The sequence below is a fragment of the Phaseolus vulgaris genome, chromosome 9 (genome assembly GCF_000499845.2).
Source record: "Phaseolus vulgaris cultivar G19833 chromosome 9, P. vulgaris v2.0, whole genome shotgun sequence".
NCBI lineage: Eukaryota > Viridiplantae > Streptophyta > Magnoliopsida > Fabales > Fabaceae > Phaseolus > Phaseolus vulgaris.
The window spans coordinates 9,612,423-9,634,244 of record NC_023751.2 but is presented as its reverse complement, the minus strand read 5'-3'; the positions used below and the strand labels follow the sequence as shown (position 1 = coordinate 9,634,244).

Here is a 21,822-nt window from a genome sequence, read left to right as displayed (position 1 = left end):
GTTGAATCCAACAAATTTCAATTGGAAATAATGACATGAAAAAACATTATCAGGTTTATATAACAATAATTACTTCTGGTTTCTGAAAGAATTTGTGTTTAATCTCTGACATTTTAAAGTAAATATCAGAATTTTCTTTAAGAAATAAGTTAATAACTATACCTAAATATAATTACTTTATTTATTTTTCATTTTTCTTTTTCATGCTTTAAAATAAGAAATCACTGCGCCTGATTTTGTTGACTGATATTTCTACAATTTTCTCCCATATACATAATTCAACGTCAGTTGTTAGTTACTTAGTTGACAATTATGCTTGTCCTTTTCTCAAATTTTTATTTATTTAAAAATTACAAAATTCTACCAAACAAGTTTTGGCCTGCTTCCAAATTATCATGATATTAATACTAATACAATATGGATACAGACAAAAAATATATATAATCTTTAAAATATTAAAGAGATGACATAAATCAAAATATTATATATTATGAATTATATAAATTGATAATAAAAATTTATAATTATCAATGATATTAATACTGATGCGATATGGATACAGACACAAAAATATATATAATATCTAAAATATTAAAGAGACGACACAGATCAAAATATTATATATTATGAATTATATAAATTGACAATAAAGATTTATTTACATTAATATGTTTCAGTTTTTTATTTTAACACAAAAATATTTTTTAGAATTAGTTTAAAATGATTTGTTTCTTATTTTTATAATTATATTAAAAAGTTATATAATAAATTTAAGTTTTTATAAAATTAATGTATTTATCTTTTTTAAAATTGTGTTAGACCTATATTAAAATTATCATAAATTAAATAATATTTTTTTTGAATTGAACCCTTAATCGATAAATGTCATACAAGTATTGTACGAGTGTCGTATCCGTGTATTTAACATGAACACACCATTTAAAAGGAGTGTCCGAACTTCAATAACACTCCACCTAGATTCATCTTTGTAAATTAAGTAATTCACTTTAGAAAATTTGATTTTTTTAAGTAAATTAATAATTGATTATCAAATATTAATTTCTGGATTGAAAATTTTCAGCACTTTATAATGGGATTGTGTTACGCTCAAGTCGGTGGAGTTATGCACACAAATTCAACCTGCTTTTGACCGGATATTAGATGTCAGGATCAGATTACTAATTTGTAATTACTATAAACATGTTGTCTTAATCAATGCTTCCACCAAACTAAAATCATATTTTGAAAGATTAAATATAGATTTATAATTATCAGTTCAAAATTTTATCATTAAATTTTAAAATTATCTATGTCACATACTATATTAATTCCTTTTTAGGTTTACTATAACGGCTGATTGCAATCTATCCCTCATAAACATCCTAATTATAACATTCGCACTATAGTTTTACCATTTTTTGCTTTCCTATTCACGATATTTAATAACGTCTTAACAGATATTTTTAGTCAATAATCATATATTTAAATTCTATGTATGAAAGTACATTAAATATTTATAAAAAACAATTTTTAGAATAGTTTTTCCACTTTAACAAAATAACCTTCGTGAAATATAATTATGTATAAACAAGTCTCTTTTATTTATAAAAATTATTTCCTATTTGGGAAGAAATTCAGATAATGAATGATGAAACTTGCCATGTTGCAAAGAAGGTACACAAACTGCACTGGTAATAACAATGTGAGTTGTGTCTTTTTTCTTTACAGTAATACTTTTATAACAGTGGAGACTGTGAAAAAAAAGGATTAATACATTTATGAAAATAAAGTAAATAAGTTAATTTTAATTTATATGAAAATTTTAATCCATTGTACTACTTCCTTTTTTTCTTTTATTATATAAATATGTTATTTTTTAATTTCTTTATTCAAACTTAATGTAAGACTAGAAGTTATTAAAAAAAGTACACTTTACTTTTGAAATGGCTTGAAGCGAGACGGATTTTTTTTTTTAATATTTAGAGTATTGGCTTTTGTTTTTAAATGCCTTCCTAAGGGATAATATTGTCTTTAAATTATCTATAGTGTTGACTTTAAACTATGAAAATTATTAGACTATAGAAACAAATCTCCTAATCAAGATTTAAGGGATCAATTATCTTTTGAAGTTAATTTTCTGATTCATTCAAATTAAAGAGAATGATGATTTGTTTTTAAAATTATCTTTTCATTTTCATACAACCAAAAAATTAGGATTAAGGAGAATTTAAATACATATTCATATCTTGACCTTTTAAAGTATCTTTTATCAATAAAATGGTGATGAATAATATCATAAATATCCTACTAATATTATCTAAATGGACTTGAGTCAGAACATTTATGCCATATATGAGAATTGAAAAATAGTTTCAAATATAAACCCTCGTTCCCTTTAAACCTTAATTAGGGGCTTGTTTTGGTATTTTCAATAATCCAAAATTACTTAAGAGTCAAGGACAATGACAATTTAAATATATTTTTCTCCTTTAATCCTTCATACACCTATTAAGGACAAAACAATGATTGAGTTCCAAAATTTAAAGTGGACAACAACTCATTTACGATGATTGATCTTAGTTATGTATTTTAATAGGTTTGAGATTGAAACATTGACGTTATATCTGGAAATGTATAAGTGAATTCAAAGATGAACCTCCATTTCCTTTTAGACCTCGGATGTGAGGTTTATTTTTGTACGCACAATAGTTTTACTTCGTTTATGAGTCAAGACCAACGACACTTTAAACATGTTTTCCTCTTTAAATTCAAAAGACGACTGTTGGGTATGAAGTCATGACCAATTGGGTTGGGCTGACTAAACACAATGTTTAGTAAGTGAACTTAATCATTGTGTTCCTTTATAATTTTTATTAAAAGATATCATTGTACTTGTAATTGATGTGCAGTATAGAATGAAAATATAATAGTTACCGGTGTGGATGTAGGCTGCAGTTGGCGACTGAACCACCTTAAATCCTGTGTTGTTTATTTTCTTGCATTGATTCTTGATTATGTCTATTGTTTTCGCGGACCTTTTTTCCATCAACAACTTATCAAAAACAAAGTTATGATAAATCTTAAAGTTTCAAAATAAATAATACTTCAAATGTGACTGATAGTAATAATATTATCTCAAATATATAAAGTGACTTTGCTTCAAAATATTTTATTGATTTTAACTATCTTATCAAAACAAAATATTAGAACATTAATATTGTTTACCAAGATGGAAAGCTGAACTTAAAAAGTTCATTAAATCACAAACGCCATATGAGTGATCCATTTAATAACATAGTTTTTTTTATGCATATTTGAAAATCAAACCTATAAAGCACGATAAAATTAAAATTTTCCTATTATATTTAATTGAATTCATATAACTGTTATGATTTTCCATAAACGAATTTCATATTTGAATTATTGTTACGAGTTTAGTAAAATAAAATTTAATTAAGATGACTGTTCACTAATTTCTTCAAAGTCAATAATTTACAATACAAATATCAACTGCCAATTATGTAAAATCCTGTTGTATAAACAAATATTTAACATCACATGCCATGGTAATATTTTAAGCAGAGTTGTTTATAGTGTGGGATTTTTAAAAACCAAGAACATGTGTGACTCGAGACAGAAACTTGAATTACCATGATTAATCTCAATTTGATTATTGTCATGCGATTCACACAAAAAAAAATACAATTTTTCTTCTTGCACCTAATTAATATGAGAGCAAATGAAGTATTTTTTCAATGATACTTATTTTATCTATAAAAATTAAATTCATTATATTATTTAAGAAATAAAAAATGAGTCTCATTGGGTTTAATTTTGTGACAGACTACTAATTTTAATTGAACAGCATAAAGGAAAAAGAGATAACAACTTTTGGAAAAGGCCAAAGAAATTACCTATATTACGGAAGTATAGGTCTGCAACATTTAATAGCTTTACTGGAAATAAAGCTATTGACCCATGATTAGATTAGATTAGATTAGAAGGCAATTTATTAATAAACGGAGGAAAGGATAATCTTGTTGGCATAATTTTTCATTTTATTAATTAGTAATTAAATTAGTTAATTGAAACTTGGGAGCTTTAACAAAGGAGCAGATTGAGAGATTAGTTAGTTAGTTCGAAAGTTTGAATGATGTGATAATATAAGGAGAGAGAGAGAGAGAGAGAAACGGCAGCGTTTTGACATTTGCACCCTTCTCCTCCCACAAAAGCATATTAGTTTAGATTCTGCTTCGTTTTCTTTCCCTACTCTACCAGTCTTCATTTCTTTCTTTCCTTCAAATTTTCTATTTATTTCCATTTTAGTCCTTTCTCTCTCCCTTGATACTCACTTTGCCTCTCTACTCTCTTCTCTTCTTTCTCTCAAACTAGTTTCGGTTCTCAAACGATTTCAGAAACGATCAATCGAGGAAAGGGTATTCTTGTACTTTCACTATCCATGGTCACATCCACTCACTTCAGCACCACCAGCGATACTCACTTCGTCACCGGCACCGCCGGGTTGCTTTCAATGTCCGCGGCGGCGGTAACTCCGGCGGTGCTCTTCACAGCCCTCGCCGGCCTTGCTCTCGTCGCCGCCGTATTCTGCGCTGTTAGTAGGTGAAAACCTAGGACCTCTCGAATGAACCAATTAGAGAGCGTCGTCGCAATCGCACAAAAACCTAGCCAGAGGATACTGTTTTCGATTCCGATTTAGTTACACTGTTAGGAAAAACTAAACACGAAAAAGTGTACATAGAAGGATTTTATAGATGAATCCCCTTAGACGAAGTCTCAATTCGCAACCGTCGTCCTCGAATTCTTCTCCTTCGTCGTCGTCGTCACAATCGTCGTCGTCCTCCTCGTCGTGGATCCATTTGCGATCGGTTCTATTCGTTGTCACTTCTTCCTCTCCTGCTTCCTGTTCGTCTTCTGATCGGTAAGTTTCTCTTCTTCATTCTCCTGTTCTCTGCTCATTTTTTAAACTGTTTTTATTCAGCGCTGAGATTTCTATTACTTTTGTGTTTATTTCGTGCCAGATCTCCACCTCTGCGCATCCCAGTTGTGCTATCAGTGTCCGCTTAGGTTGATCAACTTGTGTTTGTTGCGTTTCTGTTTTTGGGTTTCTTTGCTCTGCAGCATTTCGGTCTTATTGTGTGTTTCGCTTGTTGAATCGTTGATTTTGTTTGAATTGCAAACAATGCTTTCCATAATTAAACAAGGAAATCCTGATTTGTTTCTGAAAGGGTTGTAGGGTTGAGGAGGACAAGGTAGTGGGAAGGAGACAGATCTCTCTTTTGGTTTTGCTGGAGTTTTTTTTTGTCTGTTTAGTAGATTTCTTTATTTCTAAGTTTTCTTCTTCTTCCCTCAAACTGTTTATCCTCCTATTCCTTTTCTCGTGACAAATCAATAGTGGGTGAAAAACCGTAACTAAATGGTGATCTTGATCGGAAGATTTGTGCTAGTGTATGTTACGGATGTGTTAATTTGAGACTGAAAAAGTATATTTCATGACATGACAAATTAAATCTAAGAAGGTTTACAGTTTTTAAGTTTTAATCTAGATATATGTATATGAGGGATGTTGATTTGATCAAGTCGTCAGGTACAACTTTTATTCGTCCCGGGCACTCCTCATTTTTTTTTTAATTGCATGCCCATATTTTCGTACTTCATCAGTACTAAAGTTAAAAATTTTAACAGAAAATGGTGATGCTGTAATCTCTTTTGGATTTTGGAATCAACTGTTTTAATTTTCCAAGGCTGTGTTTTGTAAATTTAGCAGTACACAGCGACAAATATGTGATATTTTTCAAGTCAATGCTGAACTTTACATTGCACAGGAACTCCATTGTTTAAGTACACTGGGATTTCTTCAACTTGATATATAGTTCATTTTCAAGTGTAAATTATTGCTGCATATTATAAAATTAATTTCAAAATTGATGGCTTTTAATGCTGAATGCATTTAATTTTTTTTTGCGTCATGTATCATGCACATATTTTTGTGATTTTAAAATACTAAAACTTGTATACGCCTGCTCAATTCTTGGGGAAAGAAGTAAGCCACAGTTGACTTGGAAAAATTAGCTATTATACTGCAGTGCTGTGATTTGCTGTTAATCTGGAAGAGTATATTTTTGTGTACCTTTTCACTCCCTGAATTTCTTACTTGATGACTTCCTATATTTCTCTAATCTAAAATTCAAATACAAGTAATAGTAATGAGATTATCCTTGTGGCTTAATTTTCAGAGGTCGTCTTAAATCACCGTGGTCGCGTAGGAAAAGGAAACAAGTACTTTTACCTCAGCAATGGAAAAGCTTGTTTACCCAAGATGGGAGAATTCGGGATGGTGGAATTAAGTTCCTGAAAAGAGTTCGCAGTGGAGTGAGTTTACTGATCTGATTGTTTAGATTTTAAATTTTTCTGGTTTGGCTGTTTCTCCTTGAACTTGATTACGTATAAATATCCTGAAAAGAGTTCACAGTGGAGTGAGTTTACCGATCTGATTGTTTAGATTTTAAATTTTTCTGGTTTGTCTGTTTCTCCTTGAACTTGATTACGTATAAATATCTGATGCAGGGTGTTGATCCTACTATTAGAGCTGAAGTTTGGCCATTCCTACTCGGAGTGTAAGCATGCTATCTTTTATGCTTCATTTCTAAATAATGCTTACTGTTTATTTTTCTTACATATTTGGGATCTAGGAAATTTGGATTATGTCCTGCCATCAGATACAAAATGGACATGCTGTTAGACAATGTGATTTGAAATATCTTGCTCCTGGTTAAATCTTTAGTACTGTGTTGCATCTTGGTTACGAAGAACCTTAATTATCTCTTATTTGAGGTAGCACAAACTTTATTCTTCGCTTCATCCTACACCTGAAAGGATATTGATGGGCTTCTTTATTTATGTCATTTTGAACTTTTTTTTCCCATACTTTTCCATGTGTATTAATTTATATGAACTTTTCTATGTTTACTAATTACATGTCCATTTATACAGCTATGACTTGGACAGTACCAAAGAAGAAAGAGATGCTATAAGAACTCAAAATAGGTAAAGTATATATGATGGATCCATCATGTTTTTGCAGTATTCAAAACTTTATGTTGTGTGCCCTTCCCTCGTCTGTTTTTTCAGTTTAATTCTAAATCTCTAAATGCAGAAAGGAGTATGAGAAATTTCGCAGACAGTGCCGGCAGCTGCTAAAGCACAATAATGGTGGGAGCTTCAAGTTAAATGAAATAGGTGAAATCAGTTATGAAGGGGATGGTGGAAGTCTTATTCAAGATTACGGTTCTCCTAGTTCTGAAGATGCAACAAGTGCCAGAGAGTCTCTTTCCAGTGAGGAACACAGTCCAGATGCTGAATATTCAGATGATCCATCTAGTGCCCTGTTGGAAGGAGATGATGCTCCAAACGTTAGCAATGCTGATACCTCTGTACTGGATACTGATTCCACTGATTCAGACTCCTCAGAAGGTCCTGAGATAATTCAGACATTTCCTTCTGATGATGGTCAGGAAGACAACAATTCCAAGACACCTAAGGAAAATTCTTCTCCCTCTCTAATGAAAGTTCCGTCGAAACTATGGACTAATGAAGATTTTGCCACATGGCAACGGATCATCCGACTTGATGCAGTACGTGCCAATGGGGAATGGATGCCATACTCCCCTTCTCAAGCTGTTGTACCAGACTGTAGGGCACATCGTTCTGCTGAGGCTGTTGGATTGAAGGATTATGGTCACCTAGATGCCAGCAGAATCTTTCATGCTGCTCGACTGGTTGCAATTCTTGAAGCATATGCTTTGTACGACCCTGAAATTGGCTACTGCCAGGGTATGAGTGATTTGCTATCACCTATAGTTAGTGTTATACCAGAAGATCACGAGGCTTTCTGGTGTTTTGTTGGATTCATGAGAAAGGCTAGGCAAAATTTCAGGCTTGATGAGGTGGGTATTAGGAGGCAACTTGATATAGTTGCAAAAATTATCAAGTTCAAGGATGGCCACCTGTTTAGGCATTTGCAGAAGCTGCAGGCCGAGGATTGCTTTTTTGTGTATAGGATGGTGGTGGTATTGTTTAGAAGGGAGTTGACATTTGAGCAGACTCTTTGCCTTTGGGAAGTAATGTGGGCAGATCAAGCAGCAATCCGAGCAGGCATTGGGAAATCTGCATGGAGCAGAATTAGGCAGCGAGCTCCACCAACAGACGATTTATTGCTTTACGCAATAGCAGCTTCAGTTCTACAAAGGAGAAAGTTGATTATTGAGAAGTATAGCAGCATGGACGAGATCATTAAGGAATGCAATGGCATGGCTGGACACCTCGATGTTTGGAAGCTGCTAGATGACGCCCATAACTTGGTTGTGACCCTTCATGACAAAATGAAAATAGAGGCATCATTACGATGACGGCAGGTGATACTGAAACAAACCGAACCAGTTATGATGTTGCCAAAAGATCTTTACTTTCAAGCTGCCAGATTTCTCCACTCATCTAAAAGTACTGCAAATTTTGAGTTATTACAACCGAATGAAGTCTGTTGCATGATGAAACTTGCCATGCTTAATTACGAGGTTCTGGTTTGGACAATGTTGGCTAATGTGGGGATTGAAGTTGGCTAGATTTAGATGGCATCTCGGCTCGGCATGCTGAAACTTGCCACTGCTTATTTACGAGCTCTGGTTTCCACAATGTTTGCCTTAATGTGGGCATTGAATTTGGCTAGATTTAGAGGGCATTTCTTTTATCTCACTTCTTTTTCACGCTGGCTCCATCCGTTTCTTTTCTTTTTCAATTCTGATTTGGGACACATCTGGGAGCACCTTTGCTAAAAGCAGGAGTAGTTGGTGCCTGTAACCCGATTGAAGAGGCTGAGATATTATCTACAATTATTAATGTTGGCCTTTTTGACTGAACATGAACTCATGAGCCCCCCCTTTTGACTCTTTTAGCCGCTGACCAGTTGCGTATGATCTGAGTTTGAGGTGTCTTTGATGGAATTGGGTAATATTTAGGGGTGCTGGTTAAGCCCTGTATGCTTAATGGCGTGTAAATTCAGCTTTTACTCAACAGGTCTAACACTTCCATTTAATAGTCAGGTCCATCCATCTCTTTGCTCTCTCTTGCAATCTTACTTTCTTCAAATTAAAATGTATGTTAAACGCACTAAAACTAAATAATGCATAAAATTATATGCTAATAATCGTAAGAAAATACAATAATTGAACAAATGAGCATACTTTAGTATTACTTAGATTTAGTTCCATACTTCATTTTGTATAATTTATTTATTGCCGGGGAAGATTTGACGGTCAGTATAGTCTATTCTATCCATACTTCAGTGTCAGTTTCATACTTCATTATTTTTTGGCTGAAATGTAAAAAACGAATAAGAGGGTTTTTTCGTAGAATTTGTTTTGGACTCCTGTATGGAGGAGGGTTCAGAACCACATAAAAAACAAGCTTATCTAAGTTCGATAGTTAGTTATTTCTTAAGATTCAACATATCTAACGAATGAAGAATCTTTTGATTCTATACCAATTCTAATATGGTCATGAAGCATAGTATTTAACACTTGTATATAGTTGAAATGACTAGAGTCAACTGCCATTTCTTTAGAATCGTCATCATAGCTTAAGGATGAATTACATAAATAGATATCCTCTATTTTTTGTACCTTTAACCTCTTTCAAAGATTCACTGTGTTATAGAAAATATAAAATATTTTTTTGAGTGACTGCTTTTGCAATACTTTTCTCTCATTCAAAGAAAGCAAGCCAATACCTATTCAACTAAAATATCACTCAATAAAGTAGAATCTTACACATGCTCAACAATTATTTTTTTATATAATGTTTTACCCTTGGTGCTTATTTATACCATACAATATCCAAATCCATATTATTTCATTTAAATGGATTTATCTCAAATCCATATTCATATTTTTGGATTTTAAATCTGATCCGTTTAATTGGGATATGGATTAGATATAGATTGGATACATTTTTGGATTATCCAAATAGCATTTGGTATGGATTTTGACTTGGCCCGATCCAGGTTGAGCCAAGACAATCTGGGCTCAAGTTGAGCAAAGTTGGCTCAAGTCCACGAGTCGAGTTGTCTGGGCCCAAGTCGAATCAAATCGATATGGGCCAAAGTCGACCAAGCTCGTTTTGGGGCACAGTTGAGCTGAGTCAACCCTGGGTCAAGTTGAGTTGAGTGGCTGATATTGAGTTGACCCAGGTCGGCCAGGCTGATATCAAGCCGAATTGACCAAAGCCAATGTCTAGTCGAGCCAGTCTAGGCCCATGTTGAGCTGAGTCTTTCGGGTCCGATATGGAGTCGAGTAGGCCCAGGCTGATGTTGAGTCGAGTGTGTCCAAGCCGATGTCAAGTCGAGCAGGCCTGCGCCGATGTCGAGTTGAGCGGGCCAAGGTCCATAATGAGCCGAAAAGGCCCGGGCTTATGTCGAGTCAAGTAGGCCCGGGCCAAGGTCAAACCAAGGGAGTCTGGGTCGATTTCGAGTCGAGCAGTTGCGAGTCAATGTCGAACCGAGTAGGCCCAAGCTGATGTCAAGCAGAGCGGGCCCAAACGGATGTAGAGTCGTTCAAGCCTGGGCCGATGTCAAACAAAGCGGGCCCAGGCTGATATTGAGTCATTCGGGCACGACAGATGTTGAGCTGAGCGGACCAATGTTGATATTGAGCTGAAGTGGCCCAGGCCGAGCTGGCCCGAACCGATGTCGAGACAAGCAGTCCCAAGCCAATGTCGAGCCGAGAGATCCCGGGCCGATGTCGAGTCGAGCGAACCCAGGTTGATGTCGAGCCGAGTGGACCTGGGTCGATGTCAAGCAGGCCCGGGTCGATGTCGAGTCTTCTGGGCTCGGGCCGATATCAAGTTGAGCCGGTCAAGGCCAATGTCTAGTCGAGTCGGTCAAGGCCCATGTGGAGCTAAGTCTTTCGGGTCCGATATGGAATCGAGCAGGCCAGGGCTGATGTCGAGCTGAGCGGGCCCGGGCTGATGTTGAGTCGAGTAGTTGCGGGTCAATGTCGAACTGAGTAAGCCCTGGCCGATGTTAAGCAGAGCGGGCCCAGACTGATGTCGAGTTGTTTGGACCGTTGTGAGACAAGCAATCCCAGGCCAATGACAAGCCGATGTCGAGTCGAGTTGGCCCGGGCCGATGTCGAGACGAGCGGGCCTGGGCCCCGATCAATGTCGAGCTGAGTGGGCCATGGTCGATAATGAGCCGAGCGGGCCCAGGCTAATGTCGAGCCGAGCAGGCCGAGGTCGAGCTGAGTAGGCCTGGACCGATGTCGAGTCGAGAGCAATTGCGGGTCAATGTCAAGCCAAGCAGGCCCGAGCCAATGTTAAGCCGAGCGAGCCCAAATTGATGTTGAGTCGTCTGGGCCTGACTGATGTTGAGTTGTTCGGACCCGACTGATGTTGAGTTGTTCGGGCCTGGGGTCGATGTCAAGTTGAGCGGGCAGGGCCGATATTGAGTCGAGCGGGCCCGGACCGTTGTCAAGACAAGCAGTCCCAAGACAATGACGAGCCAAGCGATCTCGGGCCGATGTCGAGTCGAGCGGGCCCGGGCTAGTGTCGAGTCATCCCGGCCTACGTCGATGTCGAGTCGTCCCTACCGGATCGATGTCGAGGTGTCCGGGCTCGGGCCGATTTTGAGTCGCTCGGGCCAATGTCGAGTGGTCCTGGCCCTGGATGTCGAGTGGTCCAGGCTGAGGTCGATGTCGAGCCGAGTTGGTCCACGTCCTGGTTAAGTCGGCTTAAGCCTAGTTCGAGCCAAGTTATTATGTGTCCATATCAAAATCGATTTAATGTAATTAACAAAAGGAATTTAATCTAATTAACAAAGTGGACTAGTCTAGATTTAATTCACTTTAAATGAATTTTTAAAAAATCTAAATAAATTTGATCTAATTAAAATGGATATAGATTTTAAATCCAATCTATTTATTTGGATTTTAAAAAATTCAATCCATGGTAACCCTCCGTAATACATGCCTAAGAGGATACGTGAACACTCAACCCAAGACACAAAACACAATGGACATTCTACATAGTAATAAACAAAAATGGTTCTACAAGATGGCCTTCAACCGGATAGATTTTCGGGATGCATTTCATCAAATGAATGAGACATTCTTTACTAGTTGGTGAGATGCTACCATCAGGCATTCTTTACTGGTAGATGAGACACTACAACCGAATGCTCATGATTAAATGTATTTTACCCAGTTGGGTTAGCCATTTACACCAACGACGCACAAACACAAACACATATGCCCTCAGACGACCTTTTGCTTATTGAATATTTTCTTTCAACAATAATCTTGTTTAAATGTTACTTTGGTGTAAAATTGGAAGATAATGTTTCAACCAATTAGATAGTATAAATCATATAAGAAAACTACTATACAGAAATGTCTTCGTAAACTTATATTTGAACCAATGATTTAAAAAAGGAGAGTAAATGGTAGAAACCAAATATTATATGATAACATTCACTTTTACAACTAGAAACATCAAAGAAAGTAATAATCATAAGAACTCACGGATGAACATGGGTATGGAACCCATTTTAGTCTTGAACATTTGGCACATATGTATATCAATTAACAATTGAGATTGAACCATATAAATTATGTTGTTGAATGGGCGGAGAGTATCTTCATTTAGTTTTACCAAACACTAAATTGAACCATTTAATTTTGGCAGCTAAATTATTATTTAGTTTTACCAAACACTTAAACTGCTAGTTTATAAACTCAGAATTCAGTTAAAAATGTATTAGCTAAATATATTTTACTAACAAATTTTCTGTTAAAGTCACTTTAATCTTAAATAAAAAAACATGAAAAATAATATTTTAAAAGGTACTATAATTGGACGTCCAAGGTTTGTACATGTATATAAAACAAACAATAAGTGTTTGTATATAAAACAAAGAATAAGTGTTTGGAGTCTTTTAGACGATCAAGTTAATGAATCCCTTTATATAGTAGGAAAGAAATAATGAACATTCACATCCCTGAAAGGTCAAGGATCTTGGTCCAAAGCTTGAAGGCGATGTGTGGACATTTTGACCTAATAAGTGCAAACTTTTTGTACTTACAACAAACTTGGTTGATTCCTTAGGATTCTTTTTATCCTTGAAGGTGTCGATGATGCAATTCTTCCATGTAAATCCACCTTTCCTCTTTCACATTATGTAAATCAAAGTGAACAGTAACAATTTATTAAAGGGAACATCATAATAAGTAGCACCATACCGAAAGATATGGTATAATATATGCTGTTATCATGGGGGTGTTGGGATAGCATGCTAAAAGCCTTGCTTCACGCTGTCATTTTAATTGTGCACTACACTGCTAGTTTCAGAGCTTGACCCATGCTCTATGTCACTTGTTACTTCTCAGATTTTCATATCAAACTCGCCCACTACTTACTGTCATTTCCAAATCTGCTACTCTCACCATTGACAATAATGTAAAAAACTAACCGACAATCATTTTATTTGTTGTTTCAGGTTCCTCCTTCTCCAAAACTGCTAATTTGATATTTGAGCAACAACATCTCAACTTAATGCATCTTTAATGATAAATATTCTAGTGAAGAGGATATCTATCAATCATCAGAGCATGTAGTTGACAGTTAAATTTCGAGATGGTCATCGAATTGTATCCTTCCAACTTCATGAATTGGTTCCAAAGAAATGAGAGGGTTCCACCTGTAGAAGATGGTACAACGCTCAAGTCAGTAAGATTATAAATAATAATGAGTGTAGTGTAAAATTTGAGTTGAAATTACTCTCTGTGAGTTGTTGTCTCCCTCTGAGTTATTGTCAATTGTTTCCTCTTGTCTTCGTGTGAGTTGTTGTCTCCCTGTGAATTGTTGTCGGTTGTTCCTCTTGTCTTCGTTTTAGTCATCTCTTCTTTATGAAGTCATTTTCTTTCCCTTAAATAAGATAGTGTCCTCTCCCATTTCCCCTTGTATCTACTCTTGTTTTGAGTTATATTTTCAAATTAATTATAATCTCACATTGTAATTGTAACATTTTACCCATTTTGTAATTAGCATGTCAAATTGAACCTCTTTAGTAAAAGAATTTTAAATTTTTAGTCAAAATCTTAAACATAACATCTACTATTTAAGAGTTCACCTCCCTTCAATAAATCTTTAACCGTGAATTTTCCATCAAAATCTTAAACTTGTAAGATCTTACTCCATCACAGAAAATGAATTATTCTACAAAAACTCTCAAACATTTCTAAAATCACAAAAAAATTTAAGTTCTTTCCTAATACAAAAAAATATTCATCATGAAATCTTGAATATGAGATCTGCAATAATTTACACAAGATCTGAATCTTAAGGGATCTTATATCTTATTTAAGAGTAATAGGAATTAGGAGGTTGACTTGGTTTGTCGATCAACCACGCAAGGTCCTTGAATTGCGGCATTGAAGGGCCTGGAAAAGAGGTAATTGCCACTACCAGCGTGCACATGCATGTTCATAATAAATGATAGGTTGATAAATAAAGTAATGCGGAAATAAATATTAAAAATGCAGCGATCCTTAATAAAAAGAAAGAAAACCAACTTTATCCCGTCCAAACATTAAGTTCTCAATTCATAAATGACACTAATACCAATACCAAAGAAAGTTGGATTGGAAAACATGGCTTACTCAATAATAGTCTGATCCAGATTCAATGCTCAGACCCCATAAAGAAACTAAACACTGTTCTCCAAATGGCACTATAAAGCTAACAGACCCCTTCGCGGGGGTCAAATTTGCTATAGAAGGAATTACTCTTTCCTGGTGTACTGCCGGACAACAAAGGCCAAGCCCAATATCAGGAGAGGGACCAGGAATTGCAAGATCTTGATCACAACATCTGAAGTCTTCTCAGCATTGTACAGAGATTGCTGAGGTGGAACGTAGGTCCGCTTTAGGGGAACAGTTGATGCATCAATCTCACCGATGTAGTATTTTGCCATCATGTCTCTTGCAGAATCACTGTGTCCCACGTCTTCAAAATCATTGGTTGCATCTTTCCCTGTAATTCACAAAGTGATAATAATCAATATGGTAACATTTTGGTGCTTTTATTAATAAGCTTCAGATGAGATGAACACACCGGTGCCAGACAACAAAACCTCATCACCTCCGGGATGTTCCTCCATGAAAGGGGTGACATCATAGACCTGAAATTGTTGAAGCACAATGTTTTGTTCAGTGGCAGAAATTAACATCATAACAAAAGTAGAATTCAAGCTATAGAATAAAAACTCATGCCATTATACATGGGGTTCTGTTCTGCACTCCTTTATGGGTGTTTGAATAGGCCTCAAAATGGGGCATTGCAATCTCAGGTAATGCTTAAATAGAGAAAAATAGGCTTGCTTCTTCTATCGTTCAGAATAGTGAAAGAGGGTTTCCTCCTGCCCAATGTCATATGAGCCAGTATCTTGTATAAAGGATGGGTTACAGAACAGTGAGGCAACTCAGATTGCATCAAGAGCAATGAGATCACAGCCTTTGGCATCTAGGGAAGATCACCCCTGAACGCATATATGACTAACATCTTTCTGTTTCACTAGGAACATAAACAGCTTGCATAAAAAAGGATGCCTACTCAGCTATTTCAGTGAGAGTGGTTACTGTCGTCGCTGTAATGTTTGGGAGTGGGGAGGTGACAAAAGGAGGAATCAAATTGATGAAAGGTATGTGAGAGGTTAATGAATTTCGTCCCCCTTGTTTGGATGCTTAAAATCCTCTTAAGCCCCCCAATTTGGGAACTTTAAAATACCCATAAAAATTAATACAGGAGCCTATTTGAGGGTCGCATGATATTAACTATCTACATCCAAATATCTTAAGAAACTCCCAAACGAGGAGGCTGGTTTGAAAAAAGCTTCACCTCTCAAATCACACATCACATTCAAAAGTTAAATAAATCAACAGGTTAATCCAAATTCTAAACCATTCACGCATCAACAGAATTCAAGCGATAAAGCATCTACACTATAGTGAATATACAAATGGCATATGAAAATAACTACCTACAGATTGAATAGTCTCTTGGTATTTTAATATATATTCCTGGCATACTTTTTCCCACAATCAAAGGTATGGACTCAAAATCACTGTATGATACGATAACAAGATAATTTCACATAGTAATAGACATGGTTAAATATGAGTATAAGGGTTGGATTTGGCAAATCCATCACTCAATCTGATCAAAACATCTTGGGTTAGCAAACTAATCACCCAATCCAATCAAAAGATCTTAGGTTGGGTTGAGTCAGGTCTCTACATTTTTTATTAGACTCAATCCAACACAATTCACCCTTAATCATGTTAGATTGGGTAGAGGGATGAATATATAAAAAAAATATTTTTGTTAAAATTTGTAATTTCAAAAACAATTTTTTTAAAAATAAACTATATTATTTAATATTTAAAAATTGAACAATTTAATATTTAAAAAATAAGCATTTAATTAACAGAATAAAGAAATTAAATTTAATAACAGTTATATTATTATTATTATTATTAACATTATTTAATAATTTTCATCTAGTTGAAGTAGATATCGGATTCAACATGCATAACCCATCATCTAACCCATTCGAGATTGGATTGACCCAATTACAAAGATAACTCGACCCAATTGCAAAGATAACTAAACCCAATTTGGGTTGGATTGGGTAGTCGGATTAATAGACCCAATTAACACCCTATGATTAGAGCTGTCCAGCCCACATACTAATAATGAGCGATGAGCAACTCCTTGGGCAGTAACTTTCAAATCAGTAGTGACATATATGCCCATCGTTAAACAGAACTTTTGATTTAGTTCTTCTTTTATGAGTTTTTATTTTAATCTAACATTTGCTATAAAACCAGAATTTTCAATCGTAAGGACCACTAAATTCCCTGCAAGGTTAAGGGTACGTTTGTTTGTTTTTCGATTGAACAAGTACAAAATTCCAGTTGAACTCAAGTTACTGAGACACAAATTCAATTGGGATTACGTTAGACACAAACATGTTAGGAGTCTTTTAGCTAGACAGCTGCTCTTATCAGAGCTAATCACCAACTACACACAAATGCACACAGAAAAGAGAGAAAATAAAAAATTGACTGATTCAGTATAGCAGGAGAAACAAGACATCAGATCAAACACACGAACCAGACGAAGGAGCGTTAACTTAAACCCAAAAAGCATGTACTGAACCCCTTGATTTCATCTTAAACCCGTCGTCGTTTCTCCAAGATAATCAATAAATTGAAGCAAATCGGAAATTCTCCCAAAGAAAAAGAAACATACCTTTCCCGAAATGACGAGCCAACAATCCTTGGTCTGGTTGTGCTTTGCGACCTCCTCGAAAGTGTGAAATTTCCGATCTGAAGCCATTGTTCTATTGACTGCGACCACAAAATCAAAAAAGAAGAGGACCCAGAAAAATTAAAGTCAAACCCACTATTCCATGTTTCTTAAGAGACAATATAACGAAAAGAGGATCTAAAGAATCGCGAAAGGGCACAGCAAAGAATCATCCGAAAAGAGAATTGACGAAAACGTGATTTCCATGATTTGAAGTGAATCGATGAAAAGAAGTTTGTGGTTAGTGACATCAATACTTACCAGTGAAAAGGGTTTGATTCCTCTCCTACCCAGAAACAGATCCTTCACCACTCACACTGTTGTGTTGTATCAAACCACTCTTTCTTTTCTCTATATTCGGTGACCGCTTCCATAGTTATATATGCTTTCTTACACATGATTCGCAGCCAGAATAACCTTGTAGGATCTTAAAATTACAGAATTGACACATAAAAAGAAACTCAATTTCTCATTCTAATAACAATAATAATAATAATAAATAATAATAATAATAAAAATAATAATACCTTGAATAATTGTATGGCCTGAGTGATTCCAAAAGATTTTTCTAGATAAAGATAGCTTCTTTAGAAACTTCTAGTAAGAATATAATTGACACGTGATAGAATTAGGTAACTGGTAAATAAGTAGGTAACATAAAAAATAGAGTGAAATATAAAAATAATAAATAAGTGTTTCGTTAGAGTGATGGAAAAAAATTGACAGAATATGAATATAAATAGGTATAATGAATCTTGGACTCTTTCTTTTGCTAGAACATCTTTCATACACGAGTTTTATAAAGATCTTCCATTTTTATTTTCTTTTTTCTTTTTATGTCACATTTTTCAAGAATTTCACGTCACATCAATGGTAAATATGTTATAAGATCTAATCATTAGATTTAAGAATCAAATTTAAACTCTTACCCAATGGTTTTTACTTTTGTTCTCCTTGTCCTCTCTAAGCATATTACTTTAATTTTATTTTTAGAAGCAAACAAAAGGTAACATTTTGGTGTTCTTTGCAGGGCATGGTAGCTGTACTAGTTTTTGTCTTTATTACGATATTATTCATTTCTACTCTTCTGCATAAGTAGAGTATTGAATTTACTCGATTAATTTTTTTACAATATTAAAGTTTGAGGTTTGTCGAGAGGATTTTTTTTCATGAGTAAAATATTTTTAAAATAATTAGTATATACCATATTGAATTCAGATTTTTGAGAAGTTGATGAAGAAATTTAGTAAAATAGGTGTTCCTCGTATCATAATTGTACATTTTAATTTTTCAAAGTTCAATTAGGTTAATTTCAAATGGTGTAAATACTAAATTTTATTAGTTTAAACTTTAATGGTATCAATTGAATATTTCTTATTTTTCAATTATTATTTTATCTTTTTATTTACAAGTTACAATTTTACTACTAAGATCCAATTTCCTGTTTAGCAAGACGACTTTAAAATTTAATATAAGTTGAAATTCTAAGTTATATTAATTAAATTCAATAAAATTTTAACTATTTAACTATTTAACTAATTATTTATAAATTTTATCATCTTTTTAAAAATTGTCTATATATTTTTTATTTCTTTCTAATTTTTTAAAGTGAATTCATCCATCTTTTTTAAATAGAGTGTCATTCAGATACTGATAAAATGGAGATCAATTTTAATTTAGTAAGTTTTACTCTTCACATCAAGTTTGGATCTCTCTAGATTTCTTAAGTTTTTCAAGTCACTAAAGTTTTTAAGTGGAATGATGTTTGTTACATGTGGGTCACCACAGAAAAAAAATTAACTCTAGTAGTTAAATCCATAGATAATTCAACATATTTTATTTTTAAATTTTCAATTATTAAATTGTAACGGGTGAGACTCAAATTCAGGTCCTTGAGTGAGGAAATAAGCTTTAACTATTACATCAAAGAAGTTTTGTTGTCATGTTATGGTTATTATTATATTTATTAGTATGATTATCAATATTAATATAATTATTAATATAAACATTATTAATATTATTCATATTAGCGGCTCTCACATCCGTGTCGTAATTTTTTTTATCATTCCCTCTCTCAATCAGTTTCTTCACTCATTTCGCTCGGAGACTAACATACCTCCCTTTTTTTCCTAAGCCCTCTCTTTCTCATATACTAACTTCCTCCGACACACTTTTATCTGGTACATTTTTTTTCCTTTCAATTTTTTATTCAATAAACAAAATCCTACTATTCTTTCTTTTTTTTTCTTTAATATTTCTGTTATAAGTTTGATTAAATTATTGTATTCATGTATTTTATGGCGTTATTTGTGTCAGCACAATAATAACAATAATATCATTATACAATGCCAAAAACATGGATAAATGAATAAAAAAGAAAAGTAAATTCAGATATTGCATTTTCATCTTCTACTTTATAATTGAAAAACAACACTTACCGGTTGATATTGTGGTTCTGGAAGGAAACTACGACTTCTCATATTTTGAATTTTGAATATGAAAATAGAAAACAAAAAAGGTGTTTGATGAGATAAAAGTGAAGATAAACGAGAGAAAAATATGCAATTGTGCCTTAACAAACCTCATTTTGAAATATTTAGTTTTGAATTTAAAAATAATGTTATCTATTATGTTATCCTTTTGATATATAAAATTAAATCTGCTCATAAAATGATAAATTCTCCTATACTTTTAAAATAATAAAATAAAATATAAATATAAGGATAAAAATGAAATAAAACAAAATGACAGTTAAGAGGAGAATCTCTTTATATATAGGTATAGATATTTAATATTAATATTATTATTTATTATAATAATATTATTAAATATCATTAATACTATTAAATATTATTAAATATTATCAATATTATTAATACTATTAAATATTAATAAATATTATTGATAATATTAAATATTATTGATAATATTAAATATTATTGATAATATTAAATATTATTTATATTATTATTACTAATATTATTCATATTATTAAATCTCAATATTATTAATATTATTAAATCTCAATATTATTAATATTATTATTACTAATATTATTCATATTATTAAATCTCAATATTATTAATATTATTAATACCATTAATATCATTAATATTATTAATATCATTAATATTATTAATATCATTAATATTATTAATATCATTAATATTATTAATATCATTAATATTATTAATATCATTAATAATAATGGTATTCATATTATTACTATTATTTATAATATTATATTAATATTATTAGTTTTATAATGTTATGTATATCTATTAGTTATAATTATTATTATTAATATTATTAATACCATTAATATCATTAATATTATTAATATCATTAATAATAATGGTATTCATATTATTACTATTATTTATAATATTATATTAATATTATTAGTTTTATAATGTTATGTATATCTATTAGTTATAATTATTATTATTTATAAATATTAGTTATGATTTTATAATTATTAGTATATATAAATAATTTTTGTTTTTGTTATTCACAAACACACTATTCGTAGGTAAATTACGGACTGGAGTAGGTGAATAATTCTTGTTTCTGTTATCCACATACACATTGTTCGTATGGACTGTAGTTGGAGGGTTTTCTTTTATCCACAGACAATGTTTGTAGGTAAACGAACTAGAGTTGATGGGTAAAAAAATAATAATTACCTACAAACTCTAGTCCGTCGAAATATTATTATTACTATTATTAATACTATTCATATTATTAATTATTAACATTAAAAATAATATTAGTAATATTATTTATATCATTAATAATAATATTATTAATATCATTAATAATAATATTATTAATATCATATTAATGTTGTTAGTTTTATAATGTTAATAGTATGGGTATCTATTAGTTACAATTATTATTTATTATTACTATTATGAATATTAGTTATAATTTTATAATTATTTATATATATATATAAATAATATTTTTAATATTATGTATATAATTATTATGATTAATATATTTATATTATTACAAATTTAAAACTATTAAGATTATTTATATTTTTAATATTGTTAATAAAAATGTTGATATTAATAATAATATTGAATTTATTTTTGAATATAGATTTGTGGGTAAAATTTGTAGATAATTTTAAATTTATCTATGGATAGAAATTTGTGGATAATAATTTGTAGGTAATGCTGGATTTATCTACAGATTCAAATGAGTAACAATATCTGTAGGTAATGCTAAATTTACCCATGCATTCATATCCATGAGAAATATCCATAGATAATGTTGAATTTATCTACGAATTCATATCTATAGATAAAATTCGTAGATAATACTGATTTTTTGTATTTTTGTATGAGTAAACATTGACTTTGAGTTAAAATTGAATAGTTA

General features: G+C 32.7%; 2 protein-coding genes across 3 annotated transcripts; one reads left to right on the top strand and one right to left on the bottom strand.

Annotated features, from left to right (window-relative positions):
- The first annotated feature begins 3,973 nt into the window (after positions 1–3,973).
- On the top strand, positions 3,974–9,109 carry LOC137823114 (rab GTPase-activating protein 22-like). Its single transcript, XM_068628238.1, has 5 exons — positions 3,974–4,939; positions 6,255–6,390; positions 6,586–6,635; positions 7,012–7,065; positions 7,175–9,109. Exons 1-5 carry the CDS (start codon positions 4,773–4,775, stop codon positions 8,424–8,426), a joined length of 1,659 nt encoding a protein of 552 aa, XP_068484339.1. The 5' UTR covers positions 3,974–4,772; the 3' UTR covers positions 8,427–9,109.
- Positions 9,110–14,588: 5,479 nt separating this feature from the next.
- Positions 14,589–18,207, bottom strand: LOC137823112 (cytochrome b5). 2 transcript variants are annotated; one of them, XM_068628237.1, is made up of 5 exons: positions 17,961–18,207; positions 17,695–17,860; positions 17,377–17,474; positions 15,178–15,244; positions 14,589–15,096 (listed from the first exon to the last, which is right to left on the bottom strand). In XM_068628237.1, the coding sequence occupies exons 3-5, from the start codon at positions 17,461–17,463 to the stop codon at positions 14,846–14,848; spliced, it is 405 nt and encodes a 134-aa protein (XP_068484338.1). In that variant the 5' UTR covers positions 17,464–17,474; positions 17,695–17,860; positions 17,961–18,207; the 3' UTR covers positions 14,589–14,845. The 2 variants fall into 2 exon arrangements, with proteins under 2 accessions (XP_068484338.1, XP_068484337.1); XM_068628236.1 differs by lacking the exon at positions 17,961–18,207 and having other exon boundaries at positions 17,695–17,924.
- Positions 18,208–21,822: the final 3,615 nt, after the last annotated feature.